General features: G+C 49.5%; 7 protein-coding genes across 7 annotated transcripts; 4 read left to right on the top strand and 3 right to left on the bottom strand.

Annotated features, from left to right (window-relative positions):
- Positions 1–2,087: 2,087 nt before the first annotated feature.
- On the bottom strand, positions 2,088–3,703 carry N7520_000575 (Zn(II)2Cys6 transcription factor; the record flags this gene model as incomplete). The annotated part of the gene is made up of 3 exons (XM_057134510.1): positions 2,088–2,101; positions 2,167–3,444; positions 3,508–3,703. 3 exons carry the CDS (start codon positions 3,701–3,703, stop codon positions 2,088–2,090), a joined length of 1,488 nt encoding a protein of 495 aa, XP_057000446.1.
- A 473-nt stretch (positions 3,704–4,176) lies between these two features.
- On the bottom strand, positions 4,177–5,724 carry N7520_000574 (H(+)-transporting V1 sector ATPase subunit H; the record flags this gene model as incomplete). The annotated part of the gene is made up of 3 exons (XM_057134509.1): positions 4,177–4,786; positions 4,849–5,362; positions 5,430–5,724. The coding sequence occupies 3 exons, from the start codon at positions 5,722–5,724 to the stop codon at positions 4,177–4,179; spliced, it is 1,419 nt and encodes a 472-aa protein (XP_057000445.1).
- A 552-nt stretch (positions 5,725–6,276) lies between these two features.
- Positions 6,277–8,964, top strand: N7520_000573 (M protein repeat protein; the record flags this gene model as incomplete). The annotated part of the gene is made up of 3 exons (XM_057134508.1): positions 6,277–6,475; positions 6,530–7,971; positions 8,026–8,964. 3 exons carry the CDS (start codon positions 6,277–6,279, stop codon positions 8,962–8,964), a joined length of 2,580 nt encoding a protein of 859 aa, XP_057000444.1.
- A 944-nt stretch (positions 8,965–9,908) lies between these two features.
- On the top strand, positions 9,909–10,543 carry N7520_000572 (Apq12 family protein; the record flags this gene model as incomplete). Its single annotated transcript, XM_057134507.1, has 2 exons — positions 9,909–9,924; positions 10,053–10,543. 2 exons carry the CDS (start codon positions 9,909–9,911, stop codon positions 10,541–10,543), a joined length of 507 nt encoding a protein of 168 aa, XP_057000443.1.
- Positions 10,544–11,042: 499 nt separating this feature from the next.
- N7520_000571 (putative signal sequence-binding GTPase GPN3) lies at positions 11,043–11,912 on the bottom strand (the record flags this gene model as incomplete). The annotated part of the gene is made up of 1 exon (XM_057134506.1): positions 11,043–11,912. One exon carries the CDS (start codon positions 11,910–11,912, stop codon positions 11,043–11,045), a length of 870 nt encoding a protein of 289 aa, XP_057000442.1.
- Positions 11,913–12,354: 442 nt separating this feature from the next.
- On the top strand, positions 12,355–13,681 carry N7520_000570 (S-adenosylmethionine synthetase; the record flags this gene model as incomplete). The annotated part of the gene is made up of 3 exons (XM_057134505.1): positions 12,355–12,434; positions 12,525–12,610; positions 12,681–13,681. The coding sequence occupies 3 exons, from the start codon at positions 12,355–12,357 to the stop codon at positions 13,679–13,681; spliced, it is 1,167 nt and encodes a 388-aa protein (XP_057000441.1).
- A 747-nt stretch (positions 13,682–14,428) lies between these two features.
- Positions 14,429–17,510, top strand: N7520_000569 (uncharacterized protein; the record flags this gene model as incomplete). Its single annotated transcript, XM_057134504.1, has 3 exons — positions 14,429–14,581; positions 14,650–15,399; positions 15,453–17,510. The coding sequence occupies 3 exons, from the start codon at positions 14,429–14,431 to the stop codon at positions 17,508–17,510; spliced, it is 2,961 nt and encodes a 986-aa protein (XP_057000440.1).
- Between the last annotated feature and the right edge of the window lie 719 nt (positions 17,511–18,229).

Below are 18,229 nucleotides of genomic sequence, written 5' to 3'. Positions count from 1 at the left end.
AGGATCCATTGGAAGGTTCAAACACGCAAGGCTTCTATGACATAGATAATTCTACGGAGTATATCTATGATCTCTAGAATACTTTGGTACAAACTATGAAGCACAATTATTTGTGGGTAATGAACCTAAGTACGGACTAGATTTAGTAGACTTAGTACGCCGTAGATTAAGGGGTTCTCCATACTCTACGTAACCACCATAAGTTAACAGTGGAGTTCTCAGATTCTCTTCTTCAACCCCCTATTTTCCTTCCCTTCCAACTTCCAACTTCCAAGTCCCAAGAACGTGCGTTCCTGCATCTTAACCGTAAATTTGCCGATCACCAATCACAGCCCCGGCTTACCCCAAGGCGTGTCGCCCGGCACACTTGGACCAACGCGTGGCCACTGATACTGTAACAGGAATGGTCACATCTGTGCCCGTGTTCGTGCCTGCAGTCACCTCAAGCGCTAACCTTCCTAACCTTCCGACCAATGTGGTTGCGCAAAAACCTTGTACATGCTTGCACAACTATCACATTAAATCTTACATTCCCCTATCTAAGCCAAGCTAAGCTGAACAATTGTACAAAACCCGGTCATATATTTCCACATTAGGATTGTGCTGATCCAATCGATCATCTCGGGTTTACCTTTTTTCTCATATCTAACCTTTGGCTAAAATCCATTTTCATCCAACTGCAGTCTTAGCCCAGCCTCTTGACCCATTTTTGATCCTTGAGACCTGAGACATGGGGTACATTTCTTTGCCTCTGCCGTCATTGGACTGTCAAGTTGTCTCGTTTCCGGATACTCCTGAAATCATGCAGGTCAGAAGGATTTCCTTATCCTGATCCAAGTGGAGTGCCTGACCGCGTCACAGCTCCTGCTTCAGACTAGGTCTGGAACTAAAATAGCTAGCTTCTTTTCTTTTTTCTTTTTCATTGCTCGCTTTGGTCTTAGCGATATGGGTCCAAATTGGTGTATCCACTTTGTGGAAGACTGGAAAAAGAATATGATACAGCACTTTGGGCTATCCTGGGTTACACAGTCCCACCTGGCGGTTTGAGGAACTGATAGTCGAGGTTGAACGTGTGGTGGCTGGTTCTATTGTTAAACATGTGGCTTGCCAGGGTCTAGTAGGGCTGTTCTGAAGGGTCTCCTATGTCTTGCCCTGTCATGGCCGCTGACTAACTATAGACAAGGCGTTGTGCTATGCCCATCCAGTCACTTTCCGATAATTATGAATATCCACCACAGGTATACGTACTGGATCTTGTTTAACTGGAACAAGCTATGTAGCAATTGCTAGGTTACAATTAGACGGTACTGGACCCTATGGAGCTATACTGAAACCAACTTCTCCTAGAAAAGGACGCATCGTAAATATTTGATACATTACCAGACACCCAGTGGAACACTAAACATTCCGAACATGTAAAGGTCTGGATATTGAAGATCTTGAAGCAGAGCTGGATCCATAGCCCAGGTCTAGCTCCTGGATGACCTCCTTACTGCTGAATATGTCCCCGCCACATTGCGAACTCGAAAGCCAGCACGGGCGCTTCGACCAATTTGTTTCAAGTTTCGTCATTTCTGTGTCAATGATTCTCAATATAAGTATCAAGGTGGAACTTTTTGACTCCCTAGCGGTTTCTATTGCTGTCAAAATATGCGACGTGGCTCCACTCATGTCTATTTATACTTGGTACACCAGCCTTGTGCAAAAATCGAGAACCCCTGGACAAAAGACGTGCATCAACATCGAACCCCCTTTTTAGCACCCATGAGGTCTAGAACAGGCGAGATGCATCTGGGTAGAATATACGCAATAGCTAAATTTAGAAACTGTATTGTATAAAGAGACCAGAGGCGTACCTCAGATAATTCCACAAACGTAGTGCATTGCTCAAGACAACCACGATTCCACAAACTGAAACGCCCCGGTGATATAGTCCCCCCAAAACCGAAGCTTATTGACACCAGAAAGTGGGATATAACATACTAAAACATTCACATAACCTTAACCCACATAAAAGAACATTGCTCGTTGCACATGACACATATCGGAGAACTTCCCTCAACGCTAATAAGGAATGAAGTCAAATCTCATACGATCTGGACTAGAAGTCAGAAACAGAAAACAGAAAACAGAAAAAGACTTTGTCTGTGTGAGAAGGGAACATACCAAGGAAATGGCTCCAATCCTCATCCTCACTGAGCTGATTGGCCCAATATTGCTCAAGGAACTTCAAAGACTGTAGTACATTCGGAATACGCACAGTGTCGTGTAAAGATGTGAGTAGATGTCGCACCGTATCGCGATCCTCCCCTCGCGCTTCACAGCCCGCAATAAAGATCGGAGTCGTAAGCATAACCCATGGACTTAGACCAGAAGACGGTCCGATCTGGGCCGTGCACTCCAGAATTCGTTGGACAGACTGCTGTACATAGATCGAAGTGGTCGGTGTTTTGCGGAGTCGTCTATGAATCTGTATAAGAGCACTATGCTGGAACGCTTCATTACAGAGCGCAAGTTGTTGTATACTCTCTGCTGTCAAGCCCTCCGCCACGTCGGGGTATAGTGACGGCTGTGATCCGGCTTCTCGGTCCATGAGCTGTCGCACTGACATCTCCAGCAACGCAGCTTCATCCTCGACATTGCTATCAATCTCCCCTTCAATAAAGCCCTGCGCACCCCTCTCGGCTTCGAGCTTGCGCCAGGCAGCTGCACCGATCTGGCGGAAGATTGCTGCCAAATCAACCGTGAACCCCCAGTAGTCATCCAAATAGTCCGGGGAATCCTGAGCCGTGTCAAAGGGTGCAAAGTCTGAATTGTCGCCGATGGGTGGGCCATTGCCTGTCAGCGCTGTGAGTGATACGATCGACCAATACCAGCGATCTAGATATCGGCGGAACCCATGTGCAGATGAAAGCGTATTATCTCCTCTTCGATCCGAGGTCTTCATTAAGGCCCTCGCGCCTTCAATGTGTGCTCTCCAGGAATTTGGGTTCATTGCACCGGAATGAATCTCTGCTAAGCAGAGTGTTCGTGCAGTCGCCACTAATGCCTCCGAGCCCTTGGCCGAGGGATTTTGCAATTCCATGCGGAAATGCTCCAAACTTAGCGCCATATAACGGGCGATATCGGGCGCCGTTTTCACGTTCTCAGACTGGTTATGTAGGGCTTGTAGATGGATCGCTGAAAGGGCAGTGGTGGCGTGGAGTAAGGACGGGGTTTGTAGAGCCATTGGCACGAGCATGCGGCAGATATCCTGCTGCATACCGGAGTGGCAAGCTGTAATCTGGGACGCATCATTAATGAAGTGGTGAAGCAGCGCTCTCTGATCGGGCGAGAGGAATGAGAAGGGATCGACGGGTTGTGTCAAAGCGAGATCTGATGGTACGGCCTGGGCTGACTTGGACTTGGATTTGGTAGTGTAGATAAATTCTCCTGGTGAGTATTCTAGTCTCGAGTCAGCACGAAGTTATTGTCACTAAGTCCTTGGATTCCTCGTCCCATACATACCGAGTCTTTGCATGCCGCCAGTGTCTACGCAGGCGCCGAATCGCGATCGTGAAAAAGCCCGCCCTCCCCACTGCAGCTGCATTGCATACTTGCACTGCACGCCCGCGGTCGAGCAGCGGCCACAAGTCGGTCTCTGCTCGTCACATTTTTGGCGCCGCGCTTTACATCTTGTGCAGCCGTTAAAGGATCTCGACATGGGTGCTGAGTGGAGTGGAGAGTGGTGTGGTTCCTAGAGAAGAAATTCTGCGGGGAAGTGCAAGATCTCCGAGAACCCGCGCGTGAGAAGTTCGAGGGATTTCAAAGGAATAAAGCTCAGGAGAAAGAGGGACGACGTTATTGGATTAACTTCAAGTTAAACTTTGCTTTCATGAAAACCCATTGAGATTTCATGGATTCTGGCTTTTGGCTTTGGGGATCGCGCGAGAGATATGTTGAGTAGCGGGCCAGTTCCGAGTGGGGGATCCACAGATCAGCGGGTTTTATCAGTTCAGAACTTGGATATGGTAAAGGAAAATAATTCTGGTCCTGAGACACGAGTATGAGATATGAGATATGCACTATGGCAGAGTAAACAGTACATGCCAAAAGAAGCAGAGAAAAAGTTTATATGTTCATCCCACATGGAATAACCTCAAAATCCCTAAAAGGAGACAGTAAACCCTTGATCTTCTACTCAAAGGTGTATCGCAGCCACTCGCCGACAGCGCGCAAACTCTCCCATCGCACTGACTCATCCTGATCTGCCATCAACTCCATCACTCGAGCCTTCAGACCAAGCCGTTCCAATTGTGTACGCTTTTCGGGTAGCTCCTTCACCAAATGGCCAACATCATTACAGGCAATGGCCAAGACCTGCTTGTCATTCTCCCAGGGTTGGGACATGATCTCAGCGAGCTTCTTAGGCAGCGCCGCGTTGGACTCCTCCAAGATCCGACGGGCATTATCTTTCCAGAACGTGGGGTTCTTGTGCGGAGGCGACCAGCGCAAATGACCGGACTGGACTTCCGCGGCATATTCATCGAATGTAGTTTGGGTTTTGGTGTACTCGTCCAGCATAGTAGATAGGGCTTGGAGGTCTTCGACAAGGTCATCATCGGTCAAATGGCGTCCAGATAGTTTGGTGAGTTGAGCGGGTAGGCGGACGAAGACGGCAGCAGGGAGCAAGGTCGTCCGGTTATTGGAAAGCAGATTGAGCAAGGTTGCAAGAAGCAGTCGGATAGTCTTTTCCTTCTGTGAGATAGCCAGGAGTTGAGTGTAGAGTTGAATGATCTCATAGTTCCTAGAAAGGGTAAGCAGCTGGTCACACCTCAGTTGTCCTGTGGAGAAGTTGTTGGTGCTTACTCTTGCAATTCCTCGCCAACCAGTTCACTTTCAAATGTGAGCTGCCATACTACGAGAAGTACTCGGTAAAGTAGCTGGAGACCAACGCCTTTTTCCAGACCGGAGTCGGTGCCACGTGTACTGGTTCCTGCAGGGGCAGTTTCCTTAGTGCCTGCCGCGGCACGAAGAGTATCAATCAGGGGATCTAAAGTTTCTTTCCGGTGGTTCCAGAAGATCTCGCGCGAACGCTTCTTCCGAAGCAGCTCCGAGAATCCCTGAACACCAATGTCCTGCAGCCCGCTGTCTTGGTTCTTGGTCAGGGTAGATAGGTAAAGGTATAGCTGGGGAAGAGCTTCGTCATCGCGGGGGGCAGGCTTGGATGAGCTGACAAGGCTGTGCGACACGAGAGCCGTGAGAAAGGTCGATGTGAGCAGCGGGATGGGATCCTCGGCATTTGAGGATTGATGCAAGAACGGTAGGAATGGCTTGTAGGGTTCAGGGTGAGAAACGAGCACATCGGCCAGCGAGGGAACGTCTGTATATATAGTTACATAGATCAGTAATTCATTCCGGGGTATGGCAATCCTCAGTCAGCCACATACCCAGAATCAAATCCGACGCCAGCACCAAGATGTATTGCACGATATCTGTCCTGCGGGAAGCTGACTCCAACACACTTTTGCCTTGTGAACCACCAGCAAGCAAGCTTGTATAGCCTGAGAGATCTGCCTCTATTGTCTGGATGCGCTGCTCTTTGCGCACCTTGTCCACGGCCTTGATCTTCTTCAGGTGGTCATCGGTGATGTTGCCCGCTCGGACGGCACCCTCCCAAGGAATTGGCCGAGCCCGAATGTTGTTTTGAAGGGAGCTGAGGTAAGTGGGTGGATCCAACGACATGATGAATCAAATCCCCTGAGGAAGAGGGGGGAAACTGGGGTAGATAATGAAGGAGGGGGAGGTTTATCCAAGTCGGAGGAGGGAGAAGCTTGGGGAGATGACGGTAGCTTCTGCCAAGACCGACAAGTCCATCCCAACGGATCGGGGTTAATCGTTTCATTTCCGTGAGCCTTCCTCTTCCCCTCCCCATCTTTGCCTTTTGCTACTCGCTAGTGGCTATAACATTGACGTGAGATTAATTTCTACCGTTCTCTTTGACTCGCGCACTTCGTGCGACGTCATTTTGGCAACGTGGTCGTTGCCTTGTACTTCTAACTACAACTTCGAGTCCTACAACAACACCTCCCAGCCCTTTATTTCCCGGCTGGAAGCCAGTCGCCTACATCTCTGTCAACGGAGTGAACCACCGCGTGATCAATCTACCATTTCACTCTCCGAATCGAATGCAACGAGCCGTTGTCCAGGCGCAGCCCCCACCGAACTCATGCAAATTGAACAGAAGGCGTTCACAGCCCAGTAACCCGAGTCGCATCGCCCTACGTATCTGATAAAATGGCGCAGGATTCTCAAAATCCATCCAAAACCAAATGGGGAGTGGGGTCGTTCTTTCAGCAGGCAGTCGCAGGTGTCGAATCTCGGTTGGACCATATTTTGTTGGATGAAGAGGAGAGACAGAAAAACGCGGCTGCGAATGCGAAATCCCAGGAGAATGAGACCAAAAACACTCCATTAACAAGGTCTCCGGCTGGCTGTAGGACACCTTAGATTGCAATTGAGTGCGAACTTGACTAACTCAACCTTACAGCGATATCTCGTAGCTCCTCAAATGCACGAAGGAATGATCGACTCCAAGAGCGATTGGCGCGTGCCATGGTCAAATCGAATACGGCAAATCGGAACACACAGTCTTCACCAAGTCGCTCTTCGCCAGCTGCTAGCCCCCGGCCGAGCAATGATATGCGACGGAGCATGGACATCGATTCCACTCTAGCATCATCCGCGGAGATCACTGATGGTCTTAAGAGTCCGTCGCATACCGAAGAAGAGACCAATCCGGAAGCAAATATGCCGAGATTCAGTCATGACTCCGGAACATCAATACGAAATTCTACAGAAATAAATGCTGGAGAATCGCTGCCGATGGGCGACGTGGTAGAGCGACCAGCAAACTTGGAAAAAACCACTGAGAACCCGACAGAATCTCAAGTGACCGGGGAATCTGTCATTAGTCCCTCGGTAGACAGCACACGAATAAGCGTGGACCTGCCGGCAGATGATGAACCCAGTGATGAGCAAACTGCCGAATCGGAAAGACAAGAGGAGATACACGGATATATTGAACGTATCGACGCACTGCAGTCAAAACTCAAATATCTTGCCAAGGAAGCTGCCGAATCGGCCAAGTATGCTGCTGCCAGTGCTTCACCAGGTAGTATCAAGAAACAGCTGCTAGAAAAAGACGAAAAGATTGCATTGCTCCTCGAGGAGGGACAGAAGCTTTCAAAGTCTGAGATGGATCATCGTACCGTCATCAAGAAGCTCCGCCAGCAGCTTGTTGACAGCACCAAGGAACAGACAGATATGAAGAAAAGAAACGATAAGTTAGAACGGGATTTCGCCAACTCGGAAGCCAGAGCGAAACGAGCCGAGGCTGCAGAGAAGAGAGCAATCGAATCCTTGTCATCACAGACAAAATCCACCAAAGACTTTGACGCCGTGTTAAATGAGCGAAACGCCCTTAGTCAGACTGTCACTGAGATGAAGGCACAGTTGAGTCGAGCTCTTGCGCGTGCTGAAGCCTCCGAGGCTAAAGCTAATTCTGAGGCATTGGATCATGAGAAGCGTAAAGCCAATGAATTAGAGGAGGAACTAACGAACGCAAAGATCGAACGCGATATCAGCGAGGAGAAGAGGAAGAAGGAGATCTCTGAACTGAAGGAGAAACTGGATCAAGAGAAAGAACGTGCACGGATGCTTGAGGCGGAGCTGAAGGGCGAGCAATCAGTCCTGGAAAGCAAGATGGAAAGTCTTCGGACTCGGGCAGAAGAGGCATCCTCTGGGGCAACCGGAGAGACTCAGGCCAAGCTTCTGCGACAAATTGAGACTTTGCAGACTCAATATTCAGTTGCCAGTGAGAATTGGCATTCTCTAGAGGGTTCTTTGCTTTCTCGGTTGGCCAATGTTGAGAAAGAACGAGATGACCTAGGCCGAAAAGAAGGTGATTTGCGGAAGAAGATACGGGAGTTGGTAAGTCTATACTTCCTAAAATGCCGATTTTAACCGAAGCTGATGAATCCCAAGAACCTCAAAACCAAGAAGCTGGAAGAAGAGGTCGAAGCTGCCAAAGAGTCTGAGCAAGAGGTGGAGAACAAACTTGAAGAATGTATGCAAGATCTGCAGAAATTGCAACAGAAGCTGGATAAGGCGGTTGAAGACCTTGCTACCACCCAAACAGACATTGTGGAGCAAAAGAAGGCGTGTGATGCGTCATGGGCACAGAAATTGGAAGAGGAACGGATCAAATGGCGGGAGCAGGTCAACAACTTGCAACACCCTCGAGGTGTATCACCTGTCCAGTCATTACGTCGGTCGAGCAATCTCGACACCGTTCCATCTGGTCTATATGACTATCGTCCTTCTAGCCGTCGTTCATCCACCATGCCCACAGCCTCGCCTGATATTGGCACACCACCGCGCCAGAACTCTTACCCAGCCTCAATCAATCAAGGGACGCTCTCTCCTCCCCCAATCAACACCAGCACCATCATGGAGACGCCTTCAATCACATTCGAACCGGATGAATTTTTCAGCCCTGCCACCCCGATCACTCCATCCATGTATGGTGGTACACAGGCAGCACCATCTCGCGGGATCAACGATATCATTTCCGAGTCAACTGTAGGCGCAGGCCCATCAGTGCAGCTAGTCGAGCGCATGAGTGCTACTGTTCGCCGCTTGGAAAGCGAACGTGCCGGGTCCAAGGACGAGCTTGCCCGTGTGACCGCCCAGCGCGATGAATCCAGACAGCAAGTTGTGGACCTCATGCGTGAGTTAGAGGAAAAGAAGACCTCGGACTCTCGCGTGCAGGAACTCGAGGCAAGGCTTACGGAGATCGACCAGCGATACCAGACTACCCTCGAGATGCTGGGCGAGAAGAGTGAACAAGTCGAAGAACTTGAAGCTGATATTGCCGACTTGAAGAGGATCTATCGCGAGTTGGTGGATAGCACTATGAAATGAAGGAATTAAGGATGCATTATATACGTCATGAGCGTTCTAGCTTTCTACCCCGAGACTCAACGAGCATGACTGTCGTTTGAAGATTGGGAATATCTGTACATAAACCTGAAGTCTCCAAATGTCCAGGGGAAGAACCGCAAACGTGTTGTCAATTAGAAACCCCTCAGATTTTAATTAATCGAGGACCATATGCACATTGGACTTATCTGTATTGGAACATAACAATGCAGATATGCAACTGATGCCTCTGAATAAGCACTACATCAGGCAACACCAAAGTCCCTTGCTTTTACTTCAAATGCTCCTTTTTATGCTAGCTTTCTTCCTTTATTCACCCTTCAGGGCCGTATCACTGTTTCGCGTCTCTGTGCTGCCATTCTCCATTCCCCTTATTCCTTGGAAATGGGGATTTCCTCTCCTACATGATCCCCCATTCCTATATTACTTGCGAAGCGGGGCTTTTCCCCCCTTTGTCTCATCTTGGCATAATGGATTCGGCTAACCTTGCCTTCAATACCTAGGACCTCCATGTGGTCTCTTCAGGGGTTCAAGAAGCATGTCACTCTTATAGACCGTTTGAACCAATGAAAGATATGAAGTGGATACCCGTAACCTGTTTGCTTAGTTTGCATTCTGTTATCGCGGTTGCTGCGTGCAACAGCTCCCACGATACCTTGCATAACGAACGGATTCCAATAAAGGCCTAGCTTTCTTCTTTTTTGAATTGATTGAGGCTATATCGCCTACATTCAACCTGATAGCTTTTCCTAATATACACGGAAAAGGTGTAACGATCACTTCCGACCCACCACTCCAAACAAAGCCGCTTTCAAAGATTGGATTAAGTCGGAACAAATTTCTAAAGACTGGATTCTTCCCTTTCTCCTATCCAACTGCGCATACCCAGTCCAGCAAAGGACTACCTCTAAAACAGATCCGAAGTCATGGATCTCCTTCCAGGTACGTGTGACTTATTATCAACTTGAAGCTCGCTCAGCGAGCGTACAAAACAACCCTACTCTCTCCGTCCCTTGGTTGGCTCGATGCGCACAAACAAGACGTCTTCTAACCAGCTTCTGCATCTATAGAAAACCTGCAATCATTTCTTCAGCACCCTACAATCTCCTTCCTTCGCAACACAACTCAAGGCCAAGTAACAGCACAGCTTGCCAATCTGCGCTCTGCCTATGTCCAACCCTACATTATTGATCCGCTATCAACCTTCCTCACATCCACAAGTGCCGCTGCCATGCCCGACCTTCTCTCTGTGTTCATGCTAGTTGTCATCTTGTTCATCTCGCTCAAGATTCTTGACTATGCGCGGCGCCTGGTCATGTTTTGGGTGATGTTGGCCTTCCGGCTAGTCTTCTGGGGCTCGTTGATTGGTCTCGGCCTGTACGTGTATCAGGTGGGCGTGGAAAATGCAGGAAGGGATCTAGGTTGGCTCTGGGGCGTTACGATGGGCTTTGTAGAGGATTTCCACACTAGGAGCGGGAGTCCTGCCGGAGGCTGGGTGCCCGGGGCCGGCTCGGGGTCGGGTTCGGGGAAACAGGGGAATCGTGGGGGCTTTTGGGGATGAGAGATGGGTCGCATAGATGAAGGATCGATCCTATGGCTATTACTTTTGGAGATATACCGTTTCCGCTAGTTTACGGTTGTGCTTGATTGTTCTGGGAGTTTTCATCATTCATGAGCTTTCTTTATTGTTTTTAGCGTATTATTAAGTCTGATCATGTCCATATCTTCTTAATTCTTCTTGAGTGAGGAGACCTCTAAAACAGTGGGACTCTGGTGTGGCGTTTCGTGTGGGAGCTGTATGCGGTGGTGGGGTATGTCTTTCTCCCCGCGCCCGGGAATACATCGAGTTTCCACCACCGAGTCAAAACATCTGTTTCAAGGTTGTTGCCGCTGAGGTGGTGATCGAAATGAATTTCGCCGAATCCTCATAGTTCGGGCCACCATAGTATAATGGCGACAAATAAGCTGACGGTGCTCGGAGGGTGTGGCACTGTCTCGGGATTACATGGTGTCCGCAAAACACCGACAGGAAAAAGAAACAAAAAAAAAGACCGCGGTTATTATTCGTCCGCGAAGTTCCCCTCCTGTTCATCTTTGGGCTCCCTGGGTTCCTGAGCTTCGTGGTATTGGATAGCATCATCGATATGGCTCAAGACACCCGCAACGCTGTCTTCATCCTGGACCTCCAGCTGTAGGAAAGAGACCATGCTGAAGTCATCAATTAATTGCGCCACAGCTCGGTTGAGCTGCTTAAAGGAGCCACCGCTCAGTAGCGCATCCTTGGCCATGGGGTTGGCGCTCACAGCCGGGTCTTCCTCCTCAGTCGATAACAGTTGCATGTCCACATTGGTGAATCGTCTCAACTCCCGGCGGCTCACCATGTCCCGAACCTGATCCATTTTGCTAAGAATGTTAACATGTGGAATCTCCAGCATGAGCATGGCGGACATGGCACTCAAGGTGCCAGCGAAGAATTTGGCCTTATCGACGACAAATGTGCTTTCAAGTAGGTATGCCGCGCAGAGGTTGATATTCAAAGGGCCCTGGCGAGACAGGAACTGTACAAGGGACGGGAGGAGTGGGATGTGCGTGTAAAGTTCGATTTGGCCCGGCATATCGAAAATGATGAGATATTCTTCACTCAGCGGCTCGAGCGCCTCCGATAGGAACTCCAGGTTCTGAAGAAGGAATTCAAAGCAGTAGATGAGACCACCGTTGGGACCGAGCTGCAGCTCCTCCATGACATCTTCTAATGTGATCAGGTCTCGAATGTCGAGATCCGGTTGGTATGTGAAGGATTCAGCGGCGGGGTCCAGATTAACGTAAAAACAGCTCCGGCGAGTGCTCTGGAGGTGTTGAATTACGGCATTGCTGAAGGTGGTTTTGCCTGCCCCAGCAGGACCCATAACCAAGACACCAAATTTGGACATGGTGAATTAGATAAAAGCGGATAAATGGAGGATGTGATGAGTGATAGTTGATAGGTCTCAAAACATGAAGATCGATTGCTTATCGGTAACTGAGAATTTTCCACTGCCGGTGGGGCGGGTCCAGGCGGTGAGTGATTCAAAAACTTGATTGGTTTAATTTTGCATGATTTGCATTGTGGAGGCTGAGGGGGGGGCGGTGAAGCGTTGAGCCCGGACCAACATATGCACCGATGGCGTTATCGACTAACAAAATAGTATTGCAGGGGTCGGAGGCCGAAGTCAATTGTCCTCCTTCTGTGGTTCCGGGTCCCATTTTTTTCTGCCCCGCTCTCTCTCACCCATATACCAACCCCTCTCCCTCTTTTTTTTTCTTCTTCTCTTCCTCATCCACCTCCCTCACAACTTCCTTCTTTTCCCTTTAATTTAAAAACCATCCTTCACAATGGGTTCCGTTGCGCAGAAGCCTGGCACTTTCCTTTTCACCTCCGAGTCCGTCGGTGAGGGTCACCCCGATAAGATTGCGTGAGTTTTTTCTGGAGTTGATTTTCCCCTGAAGGCGTACAGGAAATCCCTTTGAAAAAGCAATTCTAACCACCGTGTCCTCTTCTATAGTGACCAGGTCTCGGATGCTGTCCTCGATGCCTGTTTGAGGGAGGACCCTCTCTCCAAGGTCGCTTGTGAGACTGCCACCAAGACTGGTAGGTGTCATTTTAATAGCCCCCATCGTATTGCCGACCGAGCCCCCCATTCTGACATGTTTTCTTCCAGGTATGGTTATGGTCTTCGGTGAGATCACCACCAAGGCCAACCTGGATTACCAGAAGATCATTCGTGGCGCTATCAAGGACATCGGTTACGATGCCTCCGAGAAGGGCTTCGACTACAAGACTTGCAACGTTTTGGTTGCCATTGAGCAGCAGTCTCCCGATATCGCTCAAGGCCTTCACTACGATGATGCCCTTGAGAAGCTCGGTGCCGGTGACCAGGGTATCATGTTCGGTTATGCCACTGATGAGACCCCTGAGCTCCTCCCCCTCACCGTCCTCCTCTCTCACAAGCTCAACGCTGCCATGACCGCCGCCCGTAAGGACGGTTCCATCCCCTGGTTGCTGCCCGACACCAAGACCCAGGTCACTGTCGAGTACGCTCACGACAACGGTGCTGTCAAGCCCCTCCGTGTCGACACCGTTGTTATTTCTGCCCAGCACACTGACGATCTCACCACTGAGGAGATCCGTGCCAACCTTAAGGAGCAGATCATCAAGAAGGTCATTCCCGCTGAGCTTTTGGATGACCGCACTGTCTACCACCTGCAGCCCTCTGGCCGCTTCGTCATTGGTGGTCCCCAGGGTGACGCCGGTCTGACTGGCCGTAAGATCATCGTCGACACCTACGGTGGTTGGGGTGCCCACGGTGGTGGTGCTTTCTCCGGAAAGGACTACTCCAAGGTCGACCGTTCCGCTGCCTACGTTGCCCGCTGGATTGCCAAGTCCCTGGTTAACGCCAAGCTGGCCCGTCGTGCGCTCGTCCAGCTGTCGTACGCCATCGGTGTTGCCGAGCCCCTCTCCATCTTCGTCGAGACCTACGGTACTTCCACCAAGTCTTCCGATGAGCTTGTGGAGATCATCCGCAAGAACTTCGATCTCCGCCCTGGTGTCATTGTCAAGGACCTGGACCTGGCCAAGCCCATCTACTTCCAGACCGCCAAGAACGGTCACTTCACCAACCAGAGCTTCACCTGGGAGCAGCCTAAGGTCCTGAAGTTCTAAACGGATCCCTCCGTCCGGCAACTTCGGAGACGTTATTGACGAATGTGATGAGACTGCTTTGTTTTCAACAACTCAAAGTACATGCATAGAGCATTATAAAATCTAAAACGACAAAAACCTTTTAAAAGTTTGATTCCTTTCGGAACTCAATCTTTCTTGTTTCATTACCTGCATGCTTGTCCTGCAAATTACGGCGAAGACAAAATTCAACATGATACCACTTTCATCAACTGGGACGGGATGTTTTAGGCGTTTTTTTTTCGGGAGCGAAGTCTTCAACAACCATATCACCTTCTCCTCACCTTACTCTATATCTTATTCATGATTAGTACTGCGTACTATGTCTGTTTAAATAGATTCGGGATATAGGTGACGAGAAGCTACCATGAGACCCATTTGTGGCTCTGGCCCGCTAATCTAAACATTAGCATTACAATAATTACAATCTAAGCGATTTAAAACAATACAAAATTCCAAACCATATCCTAGAAAACCCCTAGTATCTTCAATAAGAGTCACTACTTAAAAGAGGTGCACATGTGAGTAAGGCGGACTAGAATTCTTCAGGCGGGGCCTTAATGCTTAGACCTCGACGCGTGACACGAATTTCCACTAACCAATTTAACCCGCGTCTTACACTTGAACCCACCAACTTGCACTGCATCAGCGTGCCATTTTTCGTTATCTGGCATACTGTTACTGAAACCCTGAAATTTCCATAATGAACACCATTGTCTAGACGAGACCATGACCGCGCGCGTGGTTCCAACCATCTTAGATCCGCTCAATGCATCCGCGCTGAACAAACTCACCGAGCCGGCCCAACCGCTGTTCAAAAAGCGCAAGATCGGACATGAAGCTGCTGCTGGACAGCTAGCTAGCTCATCTATAGTGATTAGAGTATGTTTGATCGAATGACCCCTGCAATCCTGTAACATCCCTCGCTCACGCTCTTTGATCTCTACCAGGCCCACGCCGCCTCACTATCCGATGAACCACTCGTTTTCGATCGCATTACCACCCTACCACGCTCCAGATTACCACTTTCATGGCTTGAAGACGCGTCATGGTCACACTCCGACGCGCAACCGGGCGGCTTGTTCGTTGCTGATATTCCCGTCCTCGAAAATGATTTATGTGCCTGTGCAGAGCCTACCGTGCTTGCCGTGCGGCTGGTTGCAGATGGAGGTTTATACGTCATTGAGCGGGTAAAGAGAGGCATCTACTCGCTTAATAGGCTTGCACGGTGGGTGCATGAGGGTGATGTTGTTGTTGCTGTGAAGGGATGGCAGAGGTCTTCTCGAGTGGTGGATATGGAAGTTGATGTTGAGGAGAAGCCTCTTCCTGTTCCGGATGCTCTCAATTGGTGGCAGGCTGCTCAGATCGAAGAGCCTCTCTCTGATCTCGGGCTAGGAGACGACTTCGCTGCGCTGCATGTTGATCTTGTGTATGAGGATATCGAGGCGGATGCTGGGCCTATTGCACCTTCTTTTGTCGATGTACCTGAGTTTCGGGGCAATTCGGTTGCTCCTGCCTCAAAGGGTGTGAATGGCGATATGGAGGCTTCGTTTACGGAGTCAGAGTCCCAGCGCATGCATCTGACGGACGCTATGGATGTCGACTTCACAGACAATAATGATATTGATGGGAAGCAGTCACATGAGGAGCTTTTGAATGGCATGAGGGACCATTACCTGCAAGCACTCTATATCTCAAAGGTTCGTTTTCTGCTAATTTCACTCCAGAGCTTGGTATCTAACGGTTTTCCTAGACATCTCTGGCCTACTTTGCAAAGGGCCCCTTGACACGTTGCCGTGCCGCTTTTCAATCGTCTACCCTTGAGCCAACTCGGAAGCCCAGCCAACTAGTCGACTTTTACCGTGAGGCTATTTTGGCTGCGAAGAAGATGGACCTCAAATATCGAGAAGCATTGCCAGCAGCCGTTCAGGAGGCAGTGCTTGCTGTATCTGATGGTGAAAGGGGTACTAAAAAGCGGAAGAGCAAAAAGAAGAAGATGAGTAAAAACGGTCTGTATCCTGAAGAGGAAGACTTCATTCACAAGTGGTGGAAGGACCGGATCATCGCAGAATCATCCGCTCAAGAGAATTCACGTGAAGCAGAGACCAGGAAACACATTTCTGATCTTCGATTGCGTGAAACGCAATTGCAGATTCTTCTAATTCTGGAAGTGATGGCTTTGGAATGGACTCCCGTCGAGAAAAAAGATGTAGAGACCATAAAAGAGATCGACGGGGACAAAGACACGCTCAAGAAACCCAGGCCCAAGAAATCTCAGGATTTGAACGTGCTCCTCGAACTACACCTCGACCGGCTGTGCATCTGGCATGCTGTTGGCCTCGAAGAACCTTCAACGGCCGACACGGCAAGAACATCGGCTTTCAACGAAGGCCATATGTCTGGAAAGAAGGTCGAAAGTGATGCCGTGCGTGACTTTTGCACCGAGGTCATTGTTCCGTTCTATGCGGCACGCTTGCCAGGCAAATGCAAGTTGATCACTCGAAAATTTGGTGTATCCGGTGGTATTTCACCAGCGGGCAAGAAATTATCAAACAAGAGAGAGCGTCCTGGTCCTGGAGCCGAAGTCAAACGACAAGCGCCGCCTCAGAATACTCGCCGCTCGCTACAGCGTGTCTTGACCGACGAGAAGGCTGCAGCGGCATCTCAAAACCGACACCCATCTCTCCATCGGTCTAGCACAGCACCAAGTAAACAGGAAACGAGCCGTGATTCTATGGAGCCCTTGCTTCCCACTGTTCTATCAGGGAATGTGCGAGGTGGAATCCAAGTTAAACGTGTGGAAAACCGCGAGGTTGATCTTAATGCAGTTGCTCGTCAGCACGAGAGTAAATTGCGAAAGGTTCAAATGTTGGTCGATCAAAAGAAGGAACTTGATGCTGCAATTCACGCTCTGCGAAAACCAAACCGAGAGATGGTCGCGAACGACATTATTGAAGATGCGACTAAGCGGGCCTCCAGCGGAGGGGGTAGCTCCCGGAAGCCCAAGAACCCTGTTCGCAACCCATACGGCCAAGGCGTGCAGGTCATGGCAACACCTCGTGGCAATCGCAAGAAGGATGCGGTTGTCGGGATGCCTCCACTACCTCGCAGCCTTAAACCTTCCAAATCATTTGCCGGGGAAATGGAAAACCATTCCCTAGCAGAATCCCCGGTTATGATTCCGTCCTCGACTCGACGGGCAATTTCATTCTCTGGGCCCGATTCAAACCCATTCAAGTCTCGTCGCGCTGCAGATACAGTCCAGAGTGGGCGCCGGCAGCAACAACCGACAGAGCTCGGGTCTATCCAAGAAACCCCTACCCGCCCTCCAAACCGGCTGTTGTTTGATACCAAACCCCGCAGCACTGATCCCGGCCGTGTATCTTCATCTGCAAGCAAAGTGACCGATCTTTTCCGAGTACCCCAGCTTCCCGAGTCTCGTACAAACCCTAGCGAACCGATAGCGCCTTCAACCCCAGTTTCATCCCGGCGTAAGCATATCGTCGCAACATCAACACCGGAATCATCCCGGCCGCTCAACCGGGCTTTCGAAGGCGCCCGCTCCTTAATAATCACAGAGACACCACCAAAGCAGCGTGGTCTAGAAACCATGCCTGATCCTAGCTCTATTCCGGCCGTTCCTAATCTGCCGGCAATGATCGCCAACAATCTCTGTGTGCCGTCTTCGCCAGTTGTCATCAGTACCCCAGTCAAAGGAGCTGGCGTCATTCCTGTGACACCGGACAAGCCACAATCCAAATCGATCTATGACCAGCTGGGCTGGGACGATGATGATATGGACTTATTGTAGGTTGCGAGCTCATCAAGTTAAATGTATGCATCTTCGCCGGTGTTTGGTTTCTATCTCGCGATATAGCATTGGCATAACAGGAGCGGGTTCATTGATACATATTTAGCCTATCATTGTTACGAGAGTTCTATCATCACATTTTCAGGTGCAGGTGTTTCTGCAGTACATGAAGCATAGCCACAACCCAGCATTGAATTTAATCAATAATTTTACTGCCTAATACATTCAAAAACAGCACTGTAGGCGGACACATGTGCACTCTATGTCTTCAAAATTGTCAATTCTGAGTCTGATGTACTTTCTCTATCTATAAAATGCCTTGCGCGACCTTCTGTTGGGTGAAGCTCTATCTGGACTCACTGATTTACCACCGATCGGTAGGTCATGAGGTTTCAAATGTTGATTGCCCAAGTTTCTTCTGTCCATCTTTGTGCCTCTTGATGAGGCTAGAGGGGGAGGGAAAGCATAAAACCATATATTCCCCGGTCTTCAATTTCGGGTCTTGGATGTTTCTCTTATCCTCCGATCCGTCTTGGCTGCCCCAGATCTCCCACAAATGTTGTTAGACTTAGGAAGCTTAGTGACTTGGGATTCAATGCCATTCATTCAGGGTGTCTTGTGCGGATTTTAAAACCCATATAGCTCAACGAGCTGACTGGGAAAGAGCAACCTACCACAATCATATTGATCGAAATGTCGCCTCGGCTGATCATATTTTC

The sequence above is a fragment of the Penicillium odoratum genome (assembly GCF_028828045.1).
Source record: "Penicillium odoratum strain IBT 22623 chromosome Unknown utg000001l_segment0_segment0, whole genome shotgun sequence".
NCBI lineage: Eukaryota > Fungi > Ascomycota > Eurotiomycetes > Eurotiales > Aspergillaceae > Penicillium > Penicillium odoratum.
Note: the sequence above shows the minus strand (reverse complement) of the source record. Positions and strands in the feature narration are given on the sequence as shown.